At 41.3% G+C, this 22,311-nt stretch overlaps 1 protein-coding gene across 1 annotated transcript in view; it reads right to left on the reverse strand.

Moving 5' to 3' along the window:
• Positions 1 to 1,619: 1,619 nt before the first annotated feature.
• Positions 1,620 to 22,311, reverse strand: part of LOC130871818 (heterogeneous nuclear ribonucleoprotein A3-like) — a 197,910-nt gene continuing 177,218 nt past the window's right edge. The window contains exon 5 of the mRNA XM_057765482.1: positions 1,620 to 1,767. Coding sequence (XP_057621465.1) covers positions 1,620 to 1,767 — 148 coding nt within the window. The remainder of the gene's footprint in view (positions 1,768 to 22,311) is intronic.

A 22,311-nucleotide genomic window follows, 5' to 3' on the forward strand; every position in this document is an offset into this window, starting at 1 on the left:
GAAGCTAAGCCTCGGAACTCCACTGCCGCTAGAAAGCATAACGCGCATCAGTTCAGACAAGTAAACATACATTGTCTTCTCATTAGGGAGAACAGCTGAAGAGAAGGTGAACCAGTAAAGAGAACTGTAAGTGTAGATACACTTCCCTTCCAAGCCCATGCCATAAGTGTATAGTCTCAGAACAACTCTCATGGGCATTGAAATGTTTGGGGTTAGATTTCTATTTTATGAATGCTATCAGGTCAGTTTCACTGTTTATAATTAATAACCTATGACATGACCTTCAAAACTTCCCTAAGACCAGGGTTAGCACATTACCAAAATCAGAAAAGTCTAAACTTCTCCATCTTAGACTAAGAGGTATCAGGAGGAAAGAAGAAAACTGCATAAATTTTAGTTTATTTAAGACCTAGCATAGTACATGACAATACAGGTTCCAAATAAATAATTACTGAGTGAATGACTGTTTAGCTCAACTTTCCACAGTTGATTCAAATTGATGTTACTTATTTAGGCTTAAATGATCAAGTTTTTTTTTTATGTTGCTCCTTGTATGTGACTTATAAAGCACTTAGACTCTTTTTTTTCATCACTATTGTTTTTAATCTCAAAAATAGAAAACCGTACAAACAGAGGGGCCTTTGCTCACCACAGCATTCTTATCCAGGTTATCACAGGTTGCTAAGCCACTGTTGGTGTTAGTTCTTAGATGCCTACATAACGTATTTGTCAGCTAGATCTCGAAGCAATTTAAAACAGTTTAAATTAAATAAATTCAGTACTTTTTTCATGAAAAGGACATGATGTTGGGAAGGATAAAGCAGAGGAGAGGAGGGCCTAGGAGGAGTTATGGAGAGAAATAGGGAGTGAATAGAATCAAAAAACATTTTATTCATGTAAGAAGTTTTCAAATAATTTATAAAATGTATTTGGGGGTGAAGTTCAAGACAGGGTTTCTCTTTGTGTAGCCTTGGCTGTCCTGGAACTCACTTGTAGGACAGGCTGGCCTCCAATTCACAGAGATATTGCCTCCTGAGTGCTGGCATTAAAGGTGCGTGCCACTATCACCCAGCTAATAAAATGTATTTTTGAAAGTAATGCAAGTTGTGATTGACATACACATTCCCTTTCCCTTCTCTATCTATGGCACACATCTCTAATCACCAGATTTATCTCTGGCCTCCGGCTCCTTCGGTCTGCCAGTGCTGGCAGTTGTTGTCCCTTGGCTCCATTAACTTCATAAGCTAGGATTTCCTCTTGGCAGTCACGCTCTAGGTTAGCTAAGCACACGTCATAACTGACTGAAGGTTTCCTACACAAAATGTGACTTTACAGGATGTAAACATTTGAATGCCTCTGTGTGGGTAGAGTAAACAGGACTCTCCACACTGCTAAATGATCTCCTGTGTGTGAAACTGTCATGCGTTGCCTTGGGCTCATCATTGTTAGCACCTGAGAATGCATGTTAGCAATCCTTTCTAGGACAGCGTGGTGCCAGTGCCTTGAGCAGCTTACAGTAAGCTCCCTTTTTTTTTCTGAGTCAGGAAGAAAATGAAAGACACTGATTAGAAGTAAAGTGGAACAGTCTCCTTAACATTAATATATATTAAATGTTTTTCTCACACTTTCTCACACACTGTGAAAGTCTTTCGTAGCCTAATTGCGGTGGCTGATTCAAAGACATCTTGAGTGATAGCTAGGTGCTCGCAGATCTCCCTCTTCCAGGAATGCCACGTGAACTTCTTGTGGGTGAAGACACTACTGTCTCTGCAGCAGAGACAGGTGATTAGAGAAGGGGAAAAAGTGGAACCAGAAAGACTCATGGGAAGCAGTTAGTGTCCTGTGCATAGAAACAAGTGCTCTTCAACTAGTAGACTCTGGAGCAGGGGTTCTCAGTCCCTCGAACGATGCTTTCACAAGATCACCTAAGACTGTTGGAAAGAACAAATATTTACACTACGATTTATAACAGTATCTAAATTATAGTTACACAGTAACAAAATTACAGTTATGATCTAGCAGTGAAAGTAATTTTATGGTTGGGGGTCACCAACACGAGGGACTGTATTAAAGAGTCCTGCATCGTGCAGCATAAGGGAAGTTGAGAAACCACACTTTTCCGGAGAATGGTGACAGCAATATGTACTAGGGAAGAAGCCATTTCCAAGAGACTGGATGGGAGGCCTCTGTGTACAGCCTATCCACAAGGCATAATGAGTGTTGCTCAGCCGTCCACAATGTGTCTCGTGGATGCTGGAAGGAATGAACATGTTGCCAATCTTACTTTGTTCTGTCTCTAAACTGTGGAACAGAAAAGCTATGTGAGCCAACCATGGCAAGGGAGAACATCAAGAATACCTCTTACTCTCTGCACAAATATAGATGTTGCAAGGACTATTGATAAGAGTAATGATGACTGACATAAAGGTGTGGAATTAAATGCACATCCTCCCTGTGTCAAGTGTGATCCGCTAGTGGTATGCAGGTGTGATGGCTATTTATTACATTTATTTATCTACTTATTTGTTTATGTCAGCTTGACAACATAGAGTAATTTGAGGCAAAACTTAGCATAGGGGTAGTACATTCTCAGCAACTAGTACCTTTGTAGCTCCATTCTAAAACACTCTCTTTGGGAATCCTCGTTCCCTCATCCCCGGGCAACCATTGTTCTGCTTTTGGTCTCTGTGAGAGCATACTTCTTGTGGATGTTCCACACAAAATGAATTAAAGCAGTCTGTGACTGACTGCTGTGTGGCTTCTTTCACTGGTCATGTCTTCAAGCTTCATTGATATTGCTTTATTATTATTTATTTAATTTTTATATTTTATTAATTGTGTGTGTATGGGTGTTTGTCTGCATGTGTGTATGTGCACCACATATGTGTAATATTCACAGAGGCCAGAGAGGGTGTCAGATCCCCTAGGACTGGAGTTACAGGCAGTTGTAAGCTGTCTCCCTTGGGACTTGAACTCAGGTCCTCTAGACGATCAACTAGTGGTCTTAACCACTGAGTCATCACTCCAACCACTGTGTTTATTTTGTACTTATGTATTTAATTTTATGTGTATGTTTGCGTGTGAACCTGACTCCCCCAGAGGTCAGAAGAGGGTGTTGGATCCCCCGGAAGGAAATGGAGTAACAGAAGGTTGTGAAATACCACATGGGTGCTAAGAAACAAGTCTGGGATCTCTGCAGGAGCAATGGGTGCTCCCTGGTCATGCAATTCTCAGCAGATGGGGTTTGGGTTGTTTCCATCACTGGCTGGTGAGAACAATGTCCCTAGGCTCCTGTTTGTGCACACAAGAGTTCCAATGCAGATCTGGGTGCTATCAGCTACATTCATTTGACTGTGGCCACATCTCTGACAGAAACAACTTCTAAGAGGGAAGATTTAGGCCTGCCAACGGTTTCAGTCCATCATGGGAGAGAAGGCAGGACAGCAGCACAACACAGTCCATGGTAGCATAGTAGCTGTTCACACGCGGCAGAGCACAAAGAACACAGGTGGGTAGAACCTTCCACAGCCTGCCCCCAGAGATCCACTTCTGACAGGTAGGCCCCGCCTCCCAAAGCTCCAATTTCTTATTCACAAAGACGTGGAGAAGTATCTACTTCATATAAACTTTAGTGTAATTAAATATGACGGTTTGTGAAAAACAATAGTTCCTACCTAAATAAAACCCTAAACATTGGCTACTTTAGTAAGTTGCTTTTATTGTAGCCCTTGAGTATTTCAGAATAAATATCCCAATGCTGTCTGTGGCTTTAGATTTTTATCTCTCATCTTACCTGGTAATCAACTCTGGAGTTTGGAGAATCAAATCAACCATAAAAGCTAAAGGATGTCTCAAAAAGTAAACGTGTGACTGACCTAGCCATATTAAATAAAACTTATAGCAACAAAAGCTTAACCTGTGGCCTCCTCATGTAATGGTTCACCATTACATGCAATGGTTCACCTCATGTAATGGTTCACCATTGTAAATAACTAGTCTATGACATACCTAACTACATAATACAGAGGATTCTGATTTATGGCGCACCACCGAATAAACAATGAAGAAGGTTTTATGAAACTGTCTTGCAAGATTTTCAGCATTCAAGAAAGGATAAATTCAGATTATTTCAAATTTTTATCTAAAAATTAAATTAAGAAAGAAAAGTTAAGGAAAGATCTTTGTAGCTTAGCCTGTGGCGAGGAAAGAACAGGATAAATATCGAAAGGGAAAAGCAACAAATTTGATTTGATTATTACACCAAAGAAATTTGACTGTTTAAAACAGAACACAAAAAGGAAACAAATTGAAGAAGAAAAGTACTTGCCACAAAAAACACCATCATGTTTATCCTCTTAGCTCACAAAGAACTCTAAAACGACTCAGGAAAAAGAACATGGCAGCAACAGAAAAGTAAAACAGCTCAGTGGTAATTTGCCAAAACAAACATTACAGAAAACAAAATAAATACACTTCTTACAAAGAAAAGAAAAAGACTCACTATTCACTAGGAAACAAAGACTTCCAAAGGAAACCAGAGGGAAACCATTTAACAGCTTCCAGGAACTGATTGTCCTCAATGAGGCTGTGGGTTAACCAAGACCAGGGACTTTTGCACATTGTGGATAACTGAGCATATTGCTGCACATATTCTGGGAGTTCTAGAATTTTCTTTTGATGGACTTGTATAGCATATTGCTTTTCCTTGCTGGTTTCTTTCTTTTAGTATATTGATTTTGATAGTCATGTATGTTATCTATATTGTTTATTGGGACTTCTTGTGTGTCCGTTGTTTCTGTTCTCAGCCATTCATTACAGATAAAGCTGTTGAAAATATTATTAGGGGGCTAGAGTGATGGCTCAGAGGTTAAGAACACTGATTGATCTGCCAGAGGCCGGGGTTCGATTCCCACAATACATATGGTGACTCCACAACCTTATGTTATTTTGCTTCCAGGGGATCTGACACCCTCTTCTAACCAAACACACACACACACACAAACACACACACACGATGTCTATACAAACATATAGTATGGTCACCCATGCTCAAAACTACCTAAATCTTTTTTTAAAAAAACATTTTAGATAGATGTTTGTTTAGACATATGGGTGTGTGTTGCTACCTTTGAGTAAATCTAATTAGTAAATTGCTAATTAACATATATTGTGTTTTACAATCAACTCTTGTGCTGCCTTCCAGCATTTGATTCATGTCATTCCCATAGGCAGGATAGGAGAGCTATGGTTGCTTCATGACCTCGCCAAAATTTTGTAACACCAGCCTTTCGCATTTCAGTCAGTTTAGATATTATAGACTTACTCTTTGGGAGGGTGGTGCTATGTTATGGAAATAGGACAAACCTTTAAATTGGTGATTCTCAGAAGAATATTGACTCCCTAGTCACTCTCACTTATATTTTTATATGCCTGTTTACCTTCTTACTTAACATTTTGTTTCCTTTTGTTTGAGACAGGGTCTCATGGTGTAGCCTAGGGTAGCCTAGATATTACAGTTCTCCTGTCTCAGACTCTCAAGTTCTGTAAAGTTCTGTCATTATAGGTGTATGCCATCGTGTCCAACTTTATTTTCTCTGATTTTCTGAGGCATTTTTAATTGAAACAAACAAACGTTCACAATAGAGTGAAAAGATCAGGACAGAGCCATATTCAGTAAGAATGGTGGTTTTCTCTACTTGGAAAATGATGGGGAATTCTTATTTAATTCCTCATAATTTACTTCCCAGTTTCCTATCATGAAGATTTAATGCTTTAAAAAAAATCCAGAAAAGTTCCCCTAAGTTTGTCAGCTCAGACAATAGTGATTTGGTTAGCTCTCCCTAGATGTCCCAGTGTGCTAGATGGTGTTAGCTGTCTGCAGCACAGCCGGTAAGGCTGGAGCAGTCTGCAGGGAGAAGGGAACATTTCAACCCAGTCAACTTTTCAGTTGGATCTAATAAATTTTCCTTCAGGCTCTCATCTTTTAAGTGAAACAGAATGTGCTAGACTATAAATAAAACTGTTGGCAAGCAGGAAAATGTTGGGGCTGCTACCATCAGAAAAAGAAGGGAAAAAAAAGCCCTAAAATACACTTGAGAAGTAACATGCAGCAGGTAAGAGGCCACACATACCTCTTTCTACTTGTGGATACATAATAGCAGTCCGCTACATCCCAGCAGGCTGGTCTCTCTGATGTTCTATAACTCTCGCGGATACTCAGACGCTCATGATAGGTTCAAATGATGCCACTTACTGCTGTGTGCCTTTTAAGGCTTCAAAGCCTGACACCACAATGAACACTACTTTAGCAAAGAACAGCTCAGTCAGAAATGTTTCGGGGAGTATCGTACTGAATGGAAAATCCTTTGATTGCCGCACCCAGGTTTCTTCCCTGGAACCCTAGCTCATTTGTGGGGGTTGAACCACAGCACTCTTCCTGGTTTGTCAGAGTCTCAGCTTGGCACATCAAGCATCTGAGGGTACCACCCCCCACCCCCCACCCCCGCAGGCTGTTTGTCCTCTTTTTGTGTGGGTTGTACTTTCCCTTTAGAGTCCTCTGTGGTCCTTCCAGCATCGCGAGGCTGCAGGACGCCTCGGATCAGAGACGGATGATTATTGAGACTGACATCTCTGGGAGTTGGGCTTGCCTACTGGTGTGATTAAGTCAAGCGTCGCCTTCACAACTCCCACCTCTACCATTAAATAAGAGATTGCTTCCCGCTGCTCACCCGTTGAGGGATCCCGGGAGTGAGCGCCATGAAAAAATTCTCAAATTGGAGAAATCAGGGTCTGTGTACTACTACACAGTGATGACATACAACTCTGTGGCTCTTTGCTTGATTTCTCCCAGCATCTCTCTCTTCCTTTAAGCATTAAGAGCATTCGATTTTTACATGGGAGGATCAGTATCTCATATTTGTGGTAATATGAATGGGAGAGGATTGACCTTACCCTGAATTCTGCAGATGGGTTCCAATTGCCTTTGAATAACTTTATGTTACCCACAGAGAGGGGAGTGTCGGCAACAGACACGTAAAGCAAATACATAGATCTAGAAACTGGAGAGAGAGCTATCTTTCGTGAGACAAATAGAGACGAAAAATCTTTCTTAAGCCGAAGGCTATGCTCTGAGGACAGTGGCTCAGATGTTCTGGTGGTGACACCATGGTGACAGAAGACTCTCAGTCCACAACAGCCTAAACATAATGCGGCAGGTCACATTGCAGCTGCAGGCCAGAAAGCAGAGAAGTGGGCAGCAGACAGGGCCAGACCATGACACTAAAGCCAACCCCTTAGTGATCTGTCTCCACCATCTAGGGAGAATCTGAAGATTCTGCAATCTTCCAAAACAGAGCTACAATCTGGGGACCAAGTGTTCAAACACATGGGTCCAGTAAGGGATGTTTCACATTTGAACTATAATGAGAAGTGAATTTAAATTGTCCAATATTCGTATCACCAAACACTATTCCAGCATTTCTTATAATGTGACCTGTGTTGTAACAACATCAACAATAAAATGTATACCTTTAGCCACTACTTTAAAACTAAAGGTACTTGGACCTGGATTGGTTTCCAGTGTTAGAGATCATTTTTCTACCTTTAAACATTGGGGTCTCCATCGTTCAGATTCCACAGCCTTGACATTCATTATCATTTGGGGAAGTGCTCAAAGAGAGTTTCTTCTTGAGTCTCTGGAGTGAGTCCTTGTATGAATCCCCTACCTTGTGTCTGAAATGGCTTCCTTGCTCCTTCCCTTGGGGACATCACCTAAGACTTCAATACTCCATCTCAACACTCTGCATCAAATAGTCACTGAAAAGTCTCTGCACCCCAGTAAGCCTCTCTGCCAAAGCAATAATCTGAATCAAACCAATCAAACTGTATTAGAAAAAGACCAGGTTTAATGGCTACCAAAGCTCCTAGGAGACTTTCCAGCCCCCCTGAGAGGAGACGGAAAAGGAAGACTGGAAAAAACACATGTTTGTTCTCTGGGGGGCAGTTTAACTACCCTGTGGGAGCGGTCTTGAGCATCTCTGGGGTGAGGTCATCGTTTGGTGGGCTTTCTTAGGGGTAGAATTTGGATTGAGGCAACTTGGGGGGGGGTAGGGGTAGAGCCTCCACCCAAACATTCCAGACTCTTTGGGTATATGGATGCCAGGGACTAGGGTGACGCTTGCAACAAAACATCCCAAACTCTTGGGGTATCGGAGTACTGCCTCAAGTCTGGCTACTTCCTGTAAGCATGGGGCAACATAGGGGAGAGGAGAGTTGGGAGTTGGTGGGCTCATGCTCAGCGAGAGGTGTGGGTGAAGAGACATCAGATTAACTGCCATCCTGGAGACATCCTCAGGCATCTGTTCCTTGAGGGAGATGAGAAGGCAGGTTGCTAGGAGAAAAAAAATAGATTGCTATTACTCCCCCTAATAATGCTATGTAGGTGCCCATTTGAGCCTGGAGGGGTGGTACCAGTGGTGAAGTCCCAGGAGCTGGTGCAGATGCTGGCATTATCTAGGGGCCTTCTGTAATTTGTTCTTGACCAAGATAGCAGGAGTGATCTGTAAAATATGCTCAAAATGGGTGGGGTCAGAAATAGGCTTCAGAGACTTAGTTTTTACCAGATTCCTTGATGCAGCTGCAGAACTTTTTCCTGGAGGTATCTCTAAGACAGCTGGAACAGATTGACATCTTGGTGTCATAGCAAAAGGCTATGGTTTTAGGTTAGAAGTCATGAACATTTTAGAAGACAACTAAAGGAAATTGAAAACTCTGAACCTCTAAAGATACATCTGAAAACTGTTAATCCTGGACCATGAAGCCTGTGAAAGAGGCACACCTCTCTGTGTTTTTAGCAGGAAACTTAAAAAAATGAACTAATGAGCTACCAGTATCCCAAGTCATCAGATGCCATCAGACAGATCTGATAGGGGTAAATAAATGAGCAGAAGTGAGACAGTTTTTTCCAGCTACCCAGGCAATCCCAAGTTTCTCCGTGGTCTTTGGTGAACATCAGTCTCAGAAACAATACTTGCCTTTAGCTGCTGAGCCCAGGAGGCCTGGCAGATTTTCCTGTGGGGGTAGGGTTCAGTCTACCTGTCTTGGCAGGATGAGATGATCGATCCCCTGATATAGTGTTGTCCATCTTAGGCAGGGTCCAGGCAGCAGTTGAAGTGAAAGTCAGTTTTTTGCTCTGTGGGTAGCTTTGCCATATCCAAAGGCAAGCCTCCAGATGGACAGTCTTCTGTAACCAAGAATCTTCTTGGAGGAGCTATAGGATGCTGCAGGAGCTGGGATGTCTGTCTATCATAAGAAGCTCTTTTGTTAAATGTCATACTCTCAGATCTGTAAAGGCACTTGAGAATCAGGGTACCATTACTTGTCAGGTGTTTCTAAATTAGACATAGAAGTTAAATTTAGCATAGTTTACTCAGTCAGTTACAGTTTACCAATGTCAGTAGAGGCAAGAAGAGTAGAAGGAATATTTTAGTAAGTCAAAGTATACCAGAGGTGGAATGTCTCCTTGGTAGGACCAGGGCACATGGGTACTCTTACTCAAGATGGCACTGAGGTTTTGCTTTGACCTCAACCAAAAATGGTGGCTATTCACGTGTTTGTATTTTTCCAGAGCTATTGTTACAAGTTTTACAGATTTTAAAATACACATATATATACACACAGAGATAAAACAAGCATACTGTGGCCCCATTATTTACATGTATATATTAATAGATAGGTGAATAAAACTTTTTTCCAGGAAACTGTGCCAGTTTGACCACCTTAAAAATCCTGGAGTAGGCTGCAGGAGCCAGGAGAGCACACAGAGGATCTCATTGAGGGTCAGGCCAGCAGATGCTGTAAGGGAGAGCAGAAACACAAGGATGGAACACCTATGTATCTCAGAGTAGGGGGGCAGGGAGAATGGATCCATTGCAGGGAGAATTGCAGCATGACCAGATCACCTAAGAGGAATGCAGAGAAACAGCAAACAGGGAACGACAAACGACGACACAGTATCCAGAAACCATGGGCATATGGGGGCTTTGCTTGTAGACCGCCTCGGCGGGTTACTCTGTCTAGGGTTTGTAACCCGCCTGGCTGGTCAGTTATTCCAGGGTCACGGAGAGGCACCACCTGAAAGACATAGGCTGATAAGAGGAAGAAGGCTAAGCATATTTGTCGAAGCCTCCCTTTATTAGAGTCATGGTTACAGCTTATATAGCCCCTGGATGAGGAGCTTGGGGGGCTGGGGCATGGGTCTTGCCACGTGGTCCATGCCGGTCACGTAGTCCAAGAGGTTACAATCGGTCAGGAAGTCACAAGTTGACCCACCTAGTTGTCTAGATAGTCTGGAATGTGAGGCAGGTTCTGCTAACAGATAGCTCTCAATTAACAGTTAATTTGGGTGTGGGATAGGCTTGGTCAATAAAACTATTCTCAATACAATTGGGAAGTAGAGCTCTCTGCAAAACTCCTCATGGCGGTGCTTCCTATAATAATTTGGGGGGACACGGCTCCTGACATTTGCTTACTTGTCCCTACACTGACAAAAAAAAATTTAGGCATTAAGGATGTATGGCATCAGATAGCCCCAATTTAAAAGATTTTGTAAAGGGCAACTCAGGGGCATTTAAGAATCAAGCTTTGAGTTTCAGGTGCCATTTCAGAAGTTTATGCTGGGACAGAAGCCATACATGGAAGATATTTGTGTTTGTTTGTGACTGAATAAATAAACGAGCTAATGAAAATTATTTCCTCTAGCCCTTTTCGAAATTCCACCAGAATCCCAATGTGAAAAAGGCCATTATTATTTTCAAAACTTAAAATGCAAATGGACTCTTAAAAAATCAAGGAAGCCAGGTCAGAGGGAGGCTCACAGGTTCAGAGCACATGCTGCTCTCCCAAATGACTTGATTTCAGTTCCTAGCACCTAGGTTATTTGAGTCACAAGCTCCTGTAATTCCAGCTCTAAGAGATCCAATGCCCTCCTCCAGCCGCAGTGGGCATTTACACACACATATGCAATCTGCCCTCATATGTACATAATTAAAAATATAAACAAAATCTCTTAATTTGAATTCATAGAAATTAGCAATTTGGCTCAAACTCAAAGAACAATATCTATCTATCTATCTATCACCTATCTATAGCTATAACAATACTTACAATATATATAGATATGTGTATGTGTACACATGCATGCACATGCACACACATATGGCTTCAGTGACAAGGCAGTTATGAGTTTATACTATTGATGCAATGACTCAAAGTGTAAGTGTTCAGAAGCAGTAGAGAATAACAGTTTCTGGAAGTTGTAGAAGTTTGTGTTACAACTTGGGAGGATAGGTTATATCTTGGGGAAAGCCATGAAAGACACTGCTGGATAGCTTGGAATGTTTATATTGTGGTTCCATGATTGAGTATATATATCTATATCTATCTATCTATTTATAGATAGATAGATATAGAGAGATAGATAGATAGATATAGAGAGAAATATTTTCATCACTCTCTAAGCTTAGAATTTGTGCATGTGTGTGCACGTGCCAGACAAATTCATGTTATTGTATCTAATCACACGAGAAGTAAACTGCTTTATAAAAGTTTAACTAGAAGTTATGTCATTGATTGCCTTCCTGGTATGAGAACTTTTATTTTTGAAAAAGCATATAATTTAGACCCAGTACTTGGAAAAACTACAAATAAGATTTTAGAAATATTCTAGCGTCACATCAAAATAGAACATCTGTGCAGAACCTTGCTTTGAAACAAATCATTCAGCAATCTCTCTTGAAATCATCTTGTCTCTTTGTCAAAGAGCAAGAGTGGATGGTGCAACTTTAAGTTTGTATTGTTTCCCAAAGAGTGAAAAAAAAATGGAAATTATTGGCACCCTCTTTGTTTCCAAATTAGGTCTGCCTCCGACAGACAGGTGGCTCATAAATTGATCTTTTTTCATGGAAATTATGGTGCACTTAATTTTTCTTAAGACCAAAGCTATAAATAGAAGGCGGGTCATTGTATCATGACAATGAATTATTATTATTTATGCACATTGAAGATGAGAGTTTCTTGCCCTCATAAATTACCTCTTCATGACTCATTGAGTTCCTCCCGACCCATGAATAATGAGTTCCCTAATCTGTAAAGAGCTGGAGCAGGGAAGACAAAGCAGGAATGGGAGGAGCTTGGAGAAGAATTCTTGAATTAAGGACTTAACATATTTACATAGCAGGTTTAGAAAGAGGGTTCCTTGGCAGTCCATGCTAAATCAATGCTGCATAATTTGAGAAATAGCATCCTGGTGCTTCTTTCTTTTTTCTGACAAGGATAAGTGATGTCATTTTAACAACAGCACGGCGTACTTTCTTGAGACTGCTTGTTAAAGAAAAAGGGGCCACTTTTGCAGAGCTCACATGTCGATAGCATGTTTAATCCAGTCATTTTTCACACAATCCATAATAAGTCAGATTTTTGTTTGTTGTTTTTGTTTTGTCACAGACTCCATTTATTCTCCTAGTTTTGAAATATATGCTATATAAATATTATTTCTGTTAAAATCATGAAAGGTCCAAAGAAAATTGAACCCACGAAAGAAAGCATTCAATGGTCAAAGCCACTCTGTAATTCAGAATATTGTAGAGTTTAGTGTTAGAAAGAAATGTTGGGCAGTTTTCTTAAAATGTATACCAATCAATTCATTAAAGTACAAGACAAAGGATCCTCTAGTGAATTTGAGATGGGAGAGATAAGCTTTTGTAAGACAGAAATGAATCCCTCTCTTACAAATAATCTCCCCACATTTTTAGGGAAAATAAATCTGTGGGGCCAAAAAAAATCCATAGTGTCCTTATCATTTCAAATGTATAGAAGAGGTGCAGTCTATAAAACTTAAAACAACGATGCTGCCTTCACTTTTGAGGCACCACTGAACCCCCTGGAGACAGCATTTTAGTTTCTTCTCTAACAAAGGAAAAGCAGTAATGGGGTAAGGTTGAGGCCCTGTTAATTAAAGATCATTTTTTCTACTTTTAAACAATGGGGTCTCCATCCTTCATGTTCCACAGACTTGGCATTTATCATCATTTTGGGAAGAGCTCTAAGAGAGCTCTTTTCTTTTGTGGCTGTGATATAGAATAACACCTGATCTCCTGCCCCCAGTTACTCTCCCAAGTTCCTATGGAAATATCTGTGACAAAAGCAAACATCTAAACTCATGCAGGGGTCAATGTAGAGTCAATATATTACATAATTTGCAATTAAGTCATGACTGTTTAACACGAAGTAGAATAGCCTCTAGCTGTTATATTCTCAGAAATTCCAATAAACTCTATAGTAAATTACACATATGTCCCCTTGTTTGAAGTATTTCTGAATGAACCCATCACACGAAGGGTTCTAATTACATCCACCCTTGTACCTGTCCTATTTCAGAAAACTCTAACAAGGGACAAAGCTCTTGGAGATCAAATGGACAGAAAACTGAGATGCATGATGAGAAAAGACATGGGAAATGCCCATGGTGCTAGCCAGAACGGTAGTTTTCCATTTGTTTCAAGAAAAACTAGACAGTGGTAATGATATAAGATCATATAAGACAAAGGAAATGCACTACATGAATCCTTGCAAGACACTGGGGACAGCGGTCAGAGATGGACAGGCGAAGTTTATTCCCAAGTGTGTTTCTCTGTACTTTCTCAAGGCTGCACAGTGCACCAGAAGCTACTCAAAGCCAATGCCACCAAACAGACATCGGCATTTCTATTAATATCATAGGAAACGAAATGTCCAAACCATGGAATCACTGTCAGTCCTGACACCCTGATGATTGACAAACAGGAGGTCAGATAGGCTGTCATCCTTCTACATGGATTAAAAACAACACATAAAGAACAGCAGTGAAAACTGGAAAAATCATTCCGTCGAAGGTTCACAAGGACCAGACTCAAAACAATTCATCAAGAAGACCCAAAGATAATACAGAAAACTGTTTGGCATATTAATGGACTGCAGGAAGATATGAGTTCTGTGTAACTAAAGGCTGCCATTAGCAAATCAAAAAAAAGGAAATTAAGATTAGATTCAATGATAAATGAGATTAATAGGCGTAGGAAGAATAATAGGAAAATCAAGATAGGAATGAATGGATAAAATTTTTCACATACAATGAAAAACAGGTGAATAGTCAGTGTTGAAAACCAAGTCACTACTGATGAAGGGCAGAGTACGGAGAGTGGATGAAGTCTCGAGTGAATGTGTATTGATAACCTGAGTATGTTATGTCACAGCTGTCAGTGTCTTAGGCCCATCGTAATGGTAAAGTCTTCCCCTAGTCAGAGTAAGGATGCTGACAGTGTGTGCAGAAAGTATGGACCACAATTTCGTCAGCTTGGAGGATGGCAGCCTGAGACTGTTCCCCTGAAAATACGACCAAGACAGGCTGCAGGGGCAGCATTAGAGCAGTAATGGTCCTCCCATCCCCAGCTATGCTTGTATTAGTAACCACCTTCCTTCTTTCCTTCTTTCCTTCTTTCCTTCTTTCCTTCTTTCCTTCTTTCCTTCTTTCCTTCTTTCCTTCCTTCCTTCCTTCCTTCCTTCCTTCCTTCCTTCCTTCCTTCCTTCCTTCCGTCCGTCCTCCCTCCCTCCCTCCCTCCCTCCCTCCCTCCCTCCCTCCCTCCCTCCCTCCCTCCCTCCCTCTCTCTCTCTCTCTCTCTCTCTCTCTCTCTCTCATCTCTCTCTCTCTCTCTCTCTCTTTCTGTGAGGGCCCACAGAGTTGTAAGCCTGTTCCACCTTGACTGTTGACAACAGGTGTGGCTACAAACCAGAGATTCTGACCTAGAGTGTGGTTAATTAGTTTTTCGGGTATAGAGGTGATCTGCTCCACTTGGAACAAAAGTTGGAGAATTCAAGTCTATTCCTTATATTATGTTAATGAAGTCTGTAGCTTCCCTCTTCCCTTTTGGAGTGAAGTATATAAGCGTGTAGATAATAAACGTGGTGGATTCAGTAGTCACTGAATGTCCCTCCCAATGTTGTTCTGTGTTTCTGTCTCTTATTTCTCCTATTTCTCTGTTCCTTTGGCTTAATAATTCTAATCCTCACTCTCCTACTCTGGAATGCATGAGTTTTGCTGAAGCTGGTCTTCGACAGATGCCACCCAATATGAAGCTGTGGACATATGGATCAGCAATGTGGGGCTGAGGACACAATGACAGATAACGGACAGATGTGTGGCCAGCGGTACAGGAGATAACATGGAGGAGGCTGCAGAGTAAATACTACACCGCATGTGTAGAGGTGAGAGATGAGTACTCAGTAATAGTCAATAATAGACAATAAAAGATAATGAAGGAAGGCGGGTGATATACCGGGAGTAAAACTGTATATAATTGTAGATATGGGACATTTATTTGGGTGTATTTTGATAGCTAGAGGAGTTGGGTGGAGCTGAAACAAAGGCAGAGATTTTCAAAGTTTGTAAATGTTACACTCCCTCATCTGTAGCCCTTGATGATCACAAACAGCTCCAAGGCTCAGAGAGGTCAAGGTGCAGCCTGGCCTACACCACAGCCACAGGGGTTGCTGCTGAGCGGTGGAGGAGGGAAGGGAGTGCAGGGCGCAAAGCCTGGCTGCTGCTGCAGGCTCTTACTATCATGCCCGTGCGCGCACGCTATAGCCTGCGCCTTCTAATTTTGCAAGCTTCAAGCCTATGGAACTGCTGAGGCCTCCAGGAGCTGCTGCTGTAGCCGCAGCCAGTTTCTGGTCTATGGCGGAACCACGGAGCCAGCTTCAGCTGTGAGGCTAGATCCTGGCTCCCAGCCTGACAAGGGAGCCTCAAGCAGTCAAGTGTCTATTGACATGCAAAGGCAACTCCAGCCAGGTGTCTGGGGAAATCTGTCAGCTAGGGACACTTGCAACTTGGATTTTACAGGGGATCCTGAGCCCCTCAGTGAGATTAAAACACAATTTTGAAAAGAAAATAAAAAGGGGAGTTATTACTCCCCACCCCGGTTTTTGTTGACAAGGACCTGATCCTGTATTAATATGATGTCGAAGGCATATTTGAGCTTTGTTCACAGGAAAATAAAGCTTAATGAGATACTTGCATGTAAAATAAAGGAGTCCCATCCAGAGAACATCGCAACCACTAAGGACCCCACAGAAGATGCAGACTGAGGCTCCTGAATCTGTGTTCCTGACTGATGCCCCATGCTGCAGTCTGAGAAAGGAAGGAAGCTCGTGGTGATGATTGGTGATTCCTAGTTTCTTGGTGGACCTACTGCACATACTTCCAGACCTTAGTGAGATCTGGTTACTCTAGACCTCACCCAGGATCACCGACTAAATGTCTGACAGCTTATCCATTACTTGGGTATCTTGGGACAGAGAACTCATTTTGCCAGTATGGTATTCAATCTGCTGTTGCAATAAAAGACCTGAGAACTGAGACCTCAAAAAATTCCCCTCTGGGGGAAGGAGACTGTTGAGGCAATGAAACTCTATTCTGTAGACAAAGAGTGACTGAAGCCCCTCTTCAGATGAGGAGGGCATAAAGGTTTTAGCTGCTGCTCAGAGAGTGGTAGAGTTCAGAAACTTAGAAGCAGTGATGTAACTGGACTTAAAGAGAGAAAAAAGACTCAAAGCTCATCCGTCACAGAAGCTTTTTCTTGTCTTTTGATTAGAATAGATTTAAGAGAATTGTGATTTGACAAATTGTATGTTTACATTAGAATTATGGTATTGACCTGTTAATGTTTGTAGTTCATTATAAAGATGTTTCTGATTAGAAAAACATTAGAGCTTATCTGAGAAAAAAATTGACAGGGTAAATCCTTAGAAGCCAATCTCACTTCAGGTCATTATTAGGAGGTATTGTGGCCACGAGAGTATACTTATCACAAAGCATTATCTGCTTGCATATGATTAACTCTCCTGACAGAAAATCGACTCAAAGGTGCACAGCGCCTACAGATGCTTTCTCTGTTAACCCTTCATTCACAGAGACCGGTAGTCAGAGATGGGTAAGATCTTATTCCCCCCAGGCAATCTAAGACAGGATGCACATGACAGAATGTATGTACCTGTATCCGGTAAGTCTGGAAAATGGGAAAACGACTCCCAACACAGGCACAGTCATCTGTCCTGTTGCAGAAACAAAATAAAAAGGGAAAAGCTGTGAGGGCCCACAGAGTTGTGAGTCTGTTACACCTTGACTGGAAGTCAGAGAGTTTGAGCTTATTTTTGCTCTCTCAAAGTTGTTGACAGTTGTGCACATGTGACTACAAACTGGAGATTCTGACCTAGGGTGTGGTTAACTAGTTTTTTTGGGTGTAGAGGTGATCTGCTCCACTTGGACCAAAAGTTGGAAAATTTGAGTCTATTCCTAACATCTTGTTAATGAACTCTCTTGCTTCCCCCTTCCCTTTTGGAGTGAAGTATATAAGCATGTAGATAATAAACAAGGCAGATTCAGTACTCACTGAATATCCCTCCCAAGGCTGTCCTGTGTTTCTGTGTCTTATTTCCCTTATATCTCTGTTCCTTTTGCTTACTAATTCTAATCCTCATGCTTTTACCCTGGAACATACGAGTTTTATTGAAGCTGATCTTTGACATCTTCCTTCCTCCATCCACCCTTCCTCTTTCTTTCTTTCTTTCTTTCTTTCTTTCTTTCTTTCTTTCTTTCTTTCTTTCTCTCTCTCTCTCTCTCTCTCTCTCTCTCTCTCTCTCTCTCTCTCTCTTTCTTTCTTCTTCTTTCCTTCTTTCTTTCTTATTTCTTTTCTATTGCCTCCCTTGGGTTCACAAACCTAACCACATGGGCCTGCCAGCAATGAAGTTGAGACATTCTTCCATTTCAAGAAGTATGAATCCAGTGGGTTTGAAGTGAAAGTTATACTTATTCATTCATACAAAGTGCTAAAGAAACATCAGAATATTTTGAATAGAAGTACCCTGGAAAAGACAATGGAGTAAAGATCTTAGAGTTGGGACAAAATCAGCCACAAAACCCTATGTACAGCTGGGAAAGGGACCACCACTGTTCAAGGCGGTCATAAAAAAATTATAAGTACTTAATCATTGTGATAAAATATTTTATTTTGGCTTATTGTTTGAGGGGGTCCCTAACCATGGCCTTGCACTCTTGTTTGTAGTAGGAAGTAGAAAAAGACAAGATCTCCTGAGTAAGCTGGGAGTGTGAGGATCATGGGAGAAGGTAAAAGGGGGAGGACGTGGGGAGAGCAGAGAAAAATATATAGTTCAATAAAAACAACTTTAAAAAAAAACCTGTTCATTTAAGTTTTACTTTACATCATCTCCAGGTTCTGTTCTCTCCAGTGGTTTTTATTTTTGTGTCTTTGTTGTTTTTGTAATTTATCTGTATGCAAGACGCATAATCAGATGGTCAGACACGTGTGCTCGACCTCCAATGGCTTGCTTAGATTTTCTATAACATCTATTGTTTTAGATTTTGCTTGTACACCTTGTAGTCACTAGTGACCTGCTGATCCCTGCTCATACTGAAACACTTGTAGTCCATGGGGCTCATAGCCTCTGCTGGTGGATTAGTGATTGGTTTAAGGAAAGAAGTCTATGTTTGTACAGATTGAAAACCACCCCAATATATTTTTCTCATAGCCAGCTCTCTCAATTCTCCATCACAGGTACACACAAGCTGCTGACCACCTAGCCATAGCCCTGGGTTGATCTCTAGAGCATTTAGGAAACATTTCAATGGTGAACTTATTTCCCCATTAAACTTACTAGTCTTACCTGCTTCTCATCCACCTGGAACCACAGCATCTTATGCTTGGGTTATATGTGGGCTTCAACACTTGCCATTGGCACAGTTTCCACTTCTGGCACTGAATCAAGTCATCCTTCTCCAGTAACACAGCCAAGCCGCTCATTTCCTCAGTCCACTCCAGCAGGTAAGCCATGAGCAACAGAGGGGCAGACGCCTGCTCCTCCTCCCCCAGACCAGCAGTGTAGCAATATTATAAGCTTTGTGCTTTCTTGTTTCCCTCTAGTTGATTTGAAGTGCCCCCCCAAAGTTGCTTTTGCCAACTTTGTCCAGCTTTAGTCATTTTCTTAAAAGGTAATTTATTGACACCTTTATTCCTTCATAGACAAAATCCATGCTATCTCCATGACTTTGTTGCCTCTTCCACTCTTCCTTCAACCTAAATTTTGCATCTAGGTTTTTCAAACTCTTGCATTTTTCACACACTTACTAGGACACCAGTGACCCTTTGTCATTTTTACTTGAAAACATCTTATTGTTTCTTGCTGCTTCCTGGTGCTTGGCTGGATGGGATACCCGAACCTATCTCAGGCTTTCTCCTACTTTGAGTTTGCCCTTCCCTACTTTTCTCCTGTGAATGAATGTCCCCTGTTCCTAAGCAAGAAAGAACAGTGTAACAATTATAGACATGATTGCAGAGACTGCTACTGGTAGCCATTTTTAAATCATGCATCATTTTGCAAAACTAAAGACTATATATAATATGTATCTATTCAGAATTGTACCTTTCCTGAAGTATAATTGACAAGTAAGTTTTGTATTGTCAAGCTGTAAAACATAATCATTTTTAGTATGTGAGTGTGTGTGTCTGTGTGTGTGTGTGTCTGTGTGTGTGTGCACACGTGCACATGTGCAAGCTCTCATGTAGGGGTACGGGAGGTAGAAGCCAGAGATCTATGTTGAAAGCCTTCCTCAATTTCTCTCCATCTTATTTTTTTGAGCAGCCTTCTCCCCAATCCCAACGTGATGTTTGGCTATCTGTATATATTATGAGATGATTGCCACAATCATGATAATTAGCATATCTGACACCTTGTGAGGTTACTTTTTGTGGCAGGAACACTTAAACTCGACTTGTTCAACTTTCAAGCAGCAAAGCCGTCTTTATTAGCTACCGTCACCTCACGTTTCCCTGGAGCTCGTTTCTCCTATAGCATCTAGTTCACACCTGTGACGAAAGTCCCGCTGTCCCCACCCTGCACTCAGCCATTACCGGGTTCTAAATTCATCAAAGCCCCACTCTGGCTGGCCAGCTGCTGGGCACTTTCTGCCATCACCATTTCCTCCAAATCATGCTCAGCTCTGTGACTGTCCTTCTTAGGAGTCTGCTCCCAAGACTTTTCAACTGCACGTACAGCCCCTGCTCATGAACCACTTAGGTTCTATTGTAGTTAATTCAAAGTGTTTGGGGCTGGTTTTGTCTTGGCAGTGATTTTATTATTTGGGGTGATATCATAAGATTACAATACCAGACTCCTGGTGCCCTGGATCTCTGCTCAAGTTTGAAAAAAACAAAACAAAACAACTACAAAAATCGCAGGAAGGATGTTCAGTATCTACCTCCACTGACTAATCACTATGGAGTAATGAGGGGTAGGGAGCCCACCCAGAAGGAGAAAAGGGCGCAGCAATAGATGGATGGAAGTGAGCTTGCTTTCTTCTCCCCTCCAGTGATAGTCTCTTCTCCTCTCTTTTAACTGAGCCCTACTTGTGTCTTCAAATAAACATAGATAAACCCCGATTCACAGAAATACACCATAGATACTTCTATTAACTTTGTAATCTCTCTTTACACATTTCTCCTATCAAAAGGCTCTGAGGAGTTCCCAGATAGCCAAGCTCCTCCTGGAGGAGTGATGTGAGATTCCCCTCTGTAAGCTGTGAATACCATTGGTTAATAAAGAAGCTGTTTTGGGACCTGCGTAAGACAAAGTAGAACTAGGTGGGGAAAACTAAACTGAATTCTGGGAGAAAGAAGGTTGAGTCAGAGGGAAGCCATATAGCCCCACTGGAGACAAACGCCAGAACTTTACCTGGTAAGCCACAGTCACATGGTGATACACAGATTAATGGAGATGGATTCATTTAGGATATAATAGTTAGCCAGAAATACACTTAAGCTATTGGCCAAACAGTACTGCAAATAACATGGTTTCTGTGTGATTATTTTGGGGCTGAGCAGCCGAGAACAAACAAGTCTCCTCTTACAACAGAGAAGAATGTGCACATATCATAGACTATGTCTAACTCCTCCTCTCTCAGAAAGTCATGTTTCTCTCCCTGCTTCCCCACACCAAATCTTCTGAAGGACCATTTGGTTTCAGCAAGCAGCACTATTGAGTACAGTGAACTCTATGTATTTGAGTGCATTGATTTTTGTAGCTTGTACTTCATTTCTTTATTTGCTTTTGTTCCAGAAATGCTTAAAAGTAATAAAAAACTTAAATGTGCTTTTCTATTTGCTCCCATTTAATCACAGTATCATACAAATAAGCCAAGTTAATCCAGGGAGGCTGAGGGAAGACCTTTCTTTGAATTTCAAGAAATATAGTCTAGAACATGAGTTTGTCACTTAATCACATACTCCCTGTTTTGGCACTTAGCTATCTCCCCAGAAAGTGATATAAATTATTCAAAGGCAGGGACTATGACATTTGTGTTTCTTTTTATACATACCTCCACATTTCTATTGATATTTCAAAACTATATTTTATTGAGTGAATACCTAAAATCTTTGCTTTGTATTGAAACTCTGCTATATTTCATAACTTGATTAGTTTTTTATTGTTAGTTCTTTGGCAACTTCATGCACTGTGTGTGTGTGAATTATATTACTATTGTTATGATAAAACACCATGACCAAAGAGTCTTGGGGAGAAAGGGTCCATTTGGCCCATGCTTTTACATCACAGTTCATCATCTAGGGAATTCAGGACAAGAACTCAAGCAGGGCAGGAATCCTAGAGAAGAAGTCAGTGTACAAACTATGGAAGATAACTGCCTACCTGCTTCCTCCCCATGGTTTTCTCAGGCTGCTTTTGTATAGAACCCAGGACTTCCAGCCTGGGGATGGCACCACCCACAATGAGTTGGGCCTTCCCTCATCATTCATCAACCATCAATTATGAAAATGCCCTATAGCCTGACCTTATGGAGGCATCTTCTCATTTGAGGCTCCCTTCTCTCTGATGACTCTGGCTTGTGCCAAGTTGGCATAAAACTAGCCAGTACAATATATATGTATAGGGGTGTGTGTGTGTTTGTGCATGTGTGTGTGTGTGTGCACATGTACGTGTGTGTTACATTCTGCTTACCCCTCATCTCCTTATCGCTATCTACTCTCCTCCTCCCTGACTCTTCTTCCAGATTCATGACTTTTGGTTTTAGGTATAATACAATATAATAAACCATTTTATTTAAGCAGGGCTGCCTCTTTGATTATCAGATTGGCACTACTAGTTGGAGCCTGATAGAGTCACTGGTGGGTTTAAAAGTGAAGGCAACAATTC

Source organism: Chionomys nivalis, chromosome 1, assembly GCF_950005125.1.
Source record: "Chionomys nivalis chromosome 1, mChiNiv1.1, whole genome shotgun sequence".
In the NCBI taxonomy this organism is placed as follows: domain Eukaryota; kingdom Metazoa; phylum Chordata; class Mammalia; order Rodentia; family Cricetidae; genus Chionomys; species Chionomys nivalis.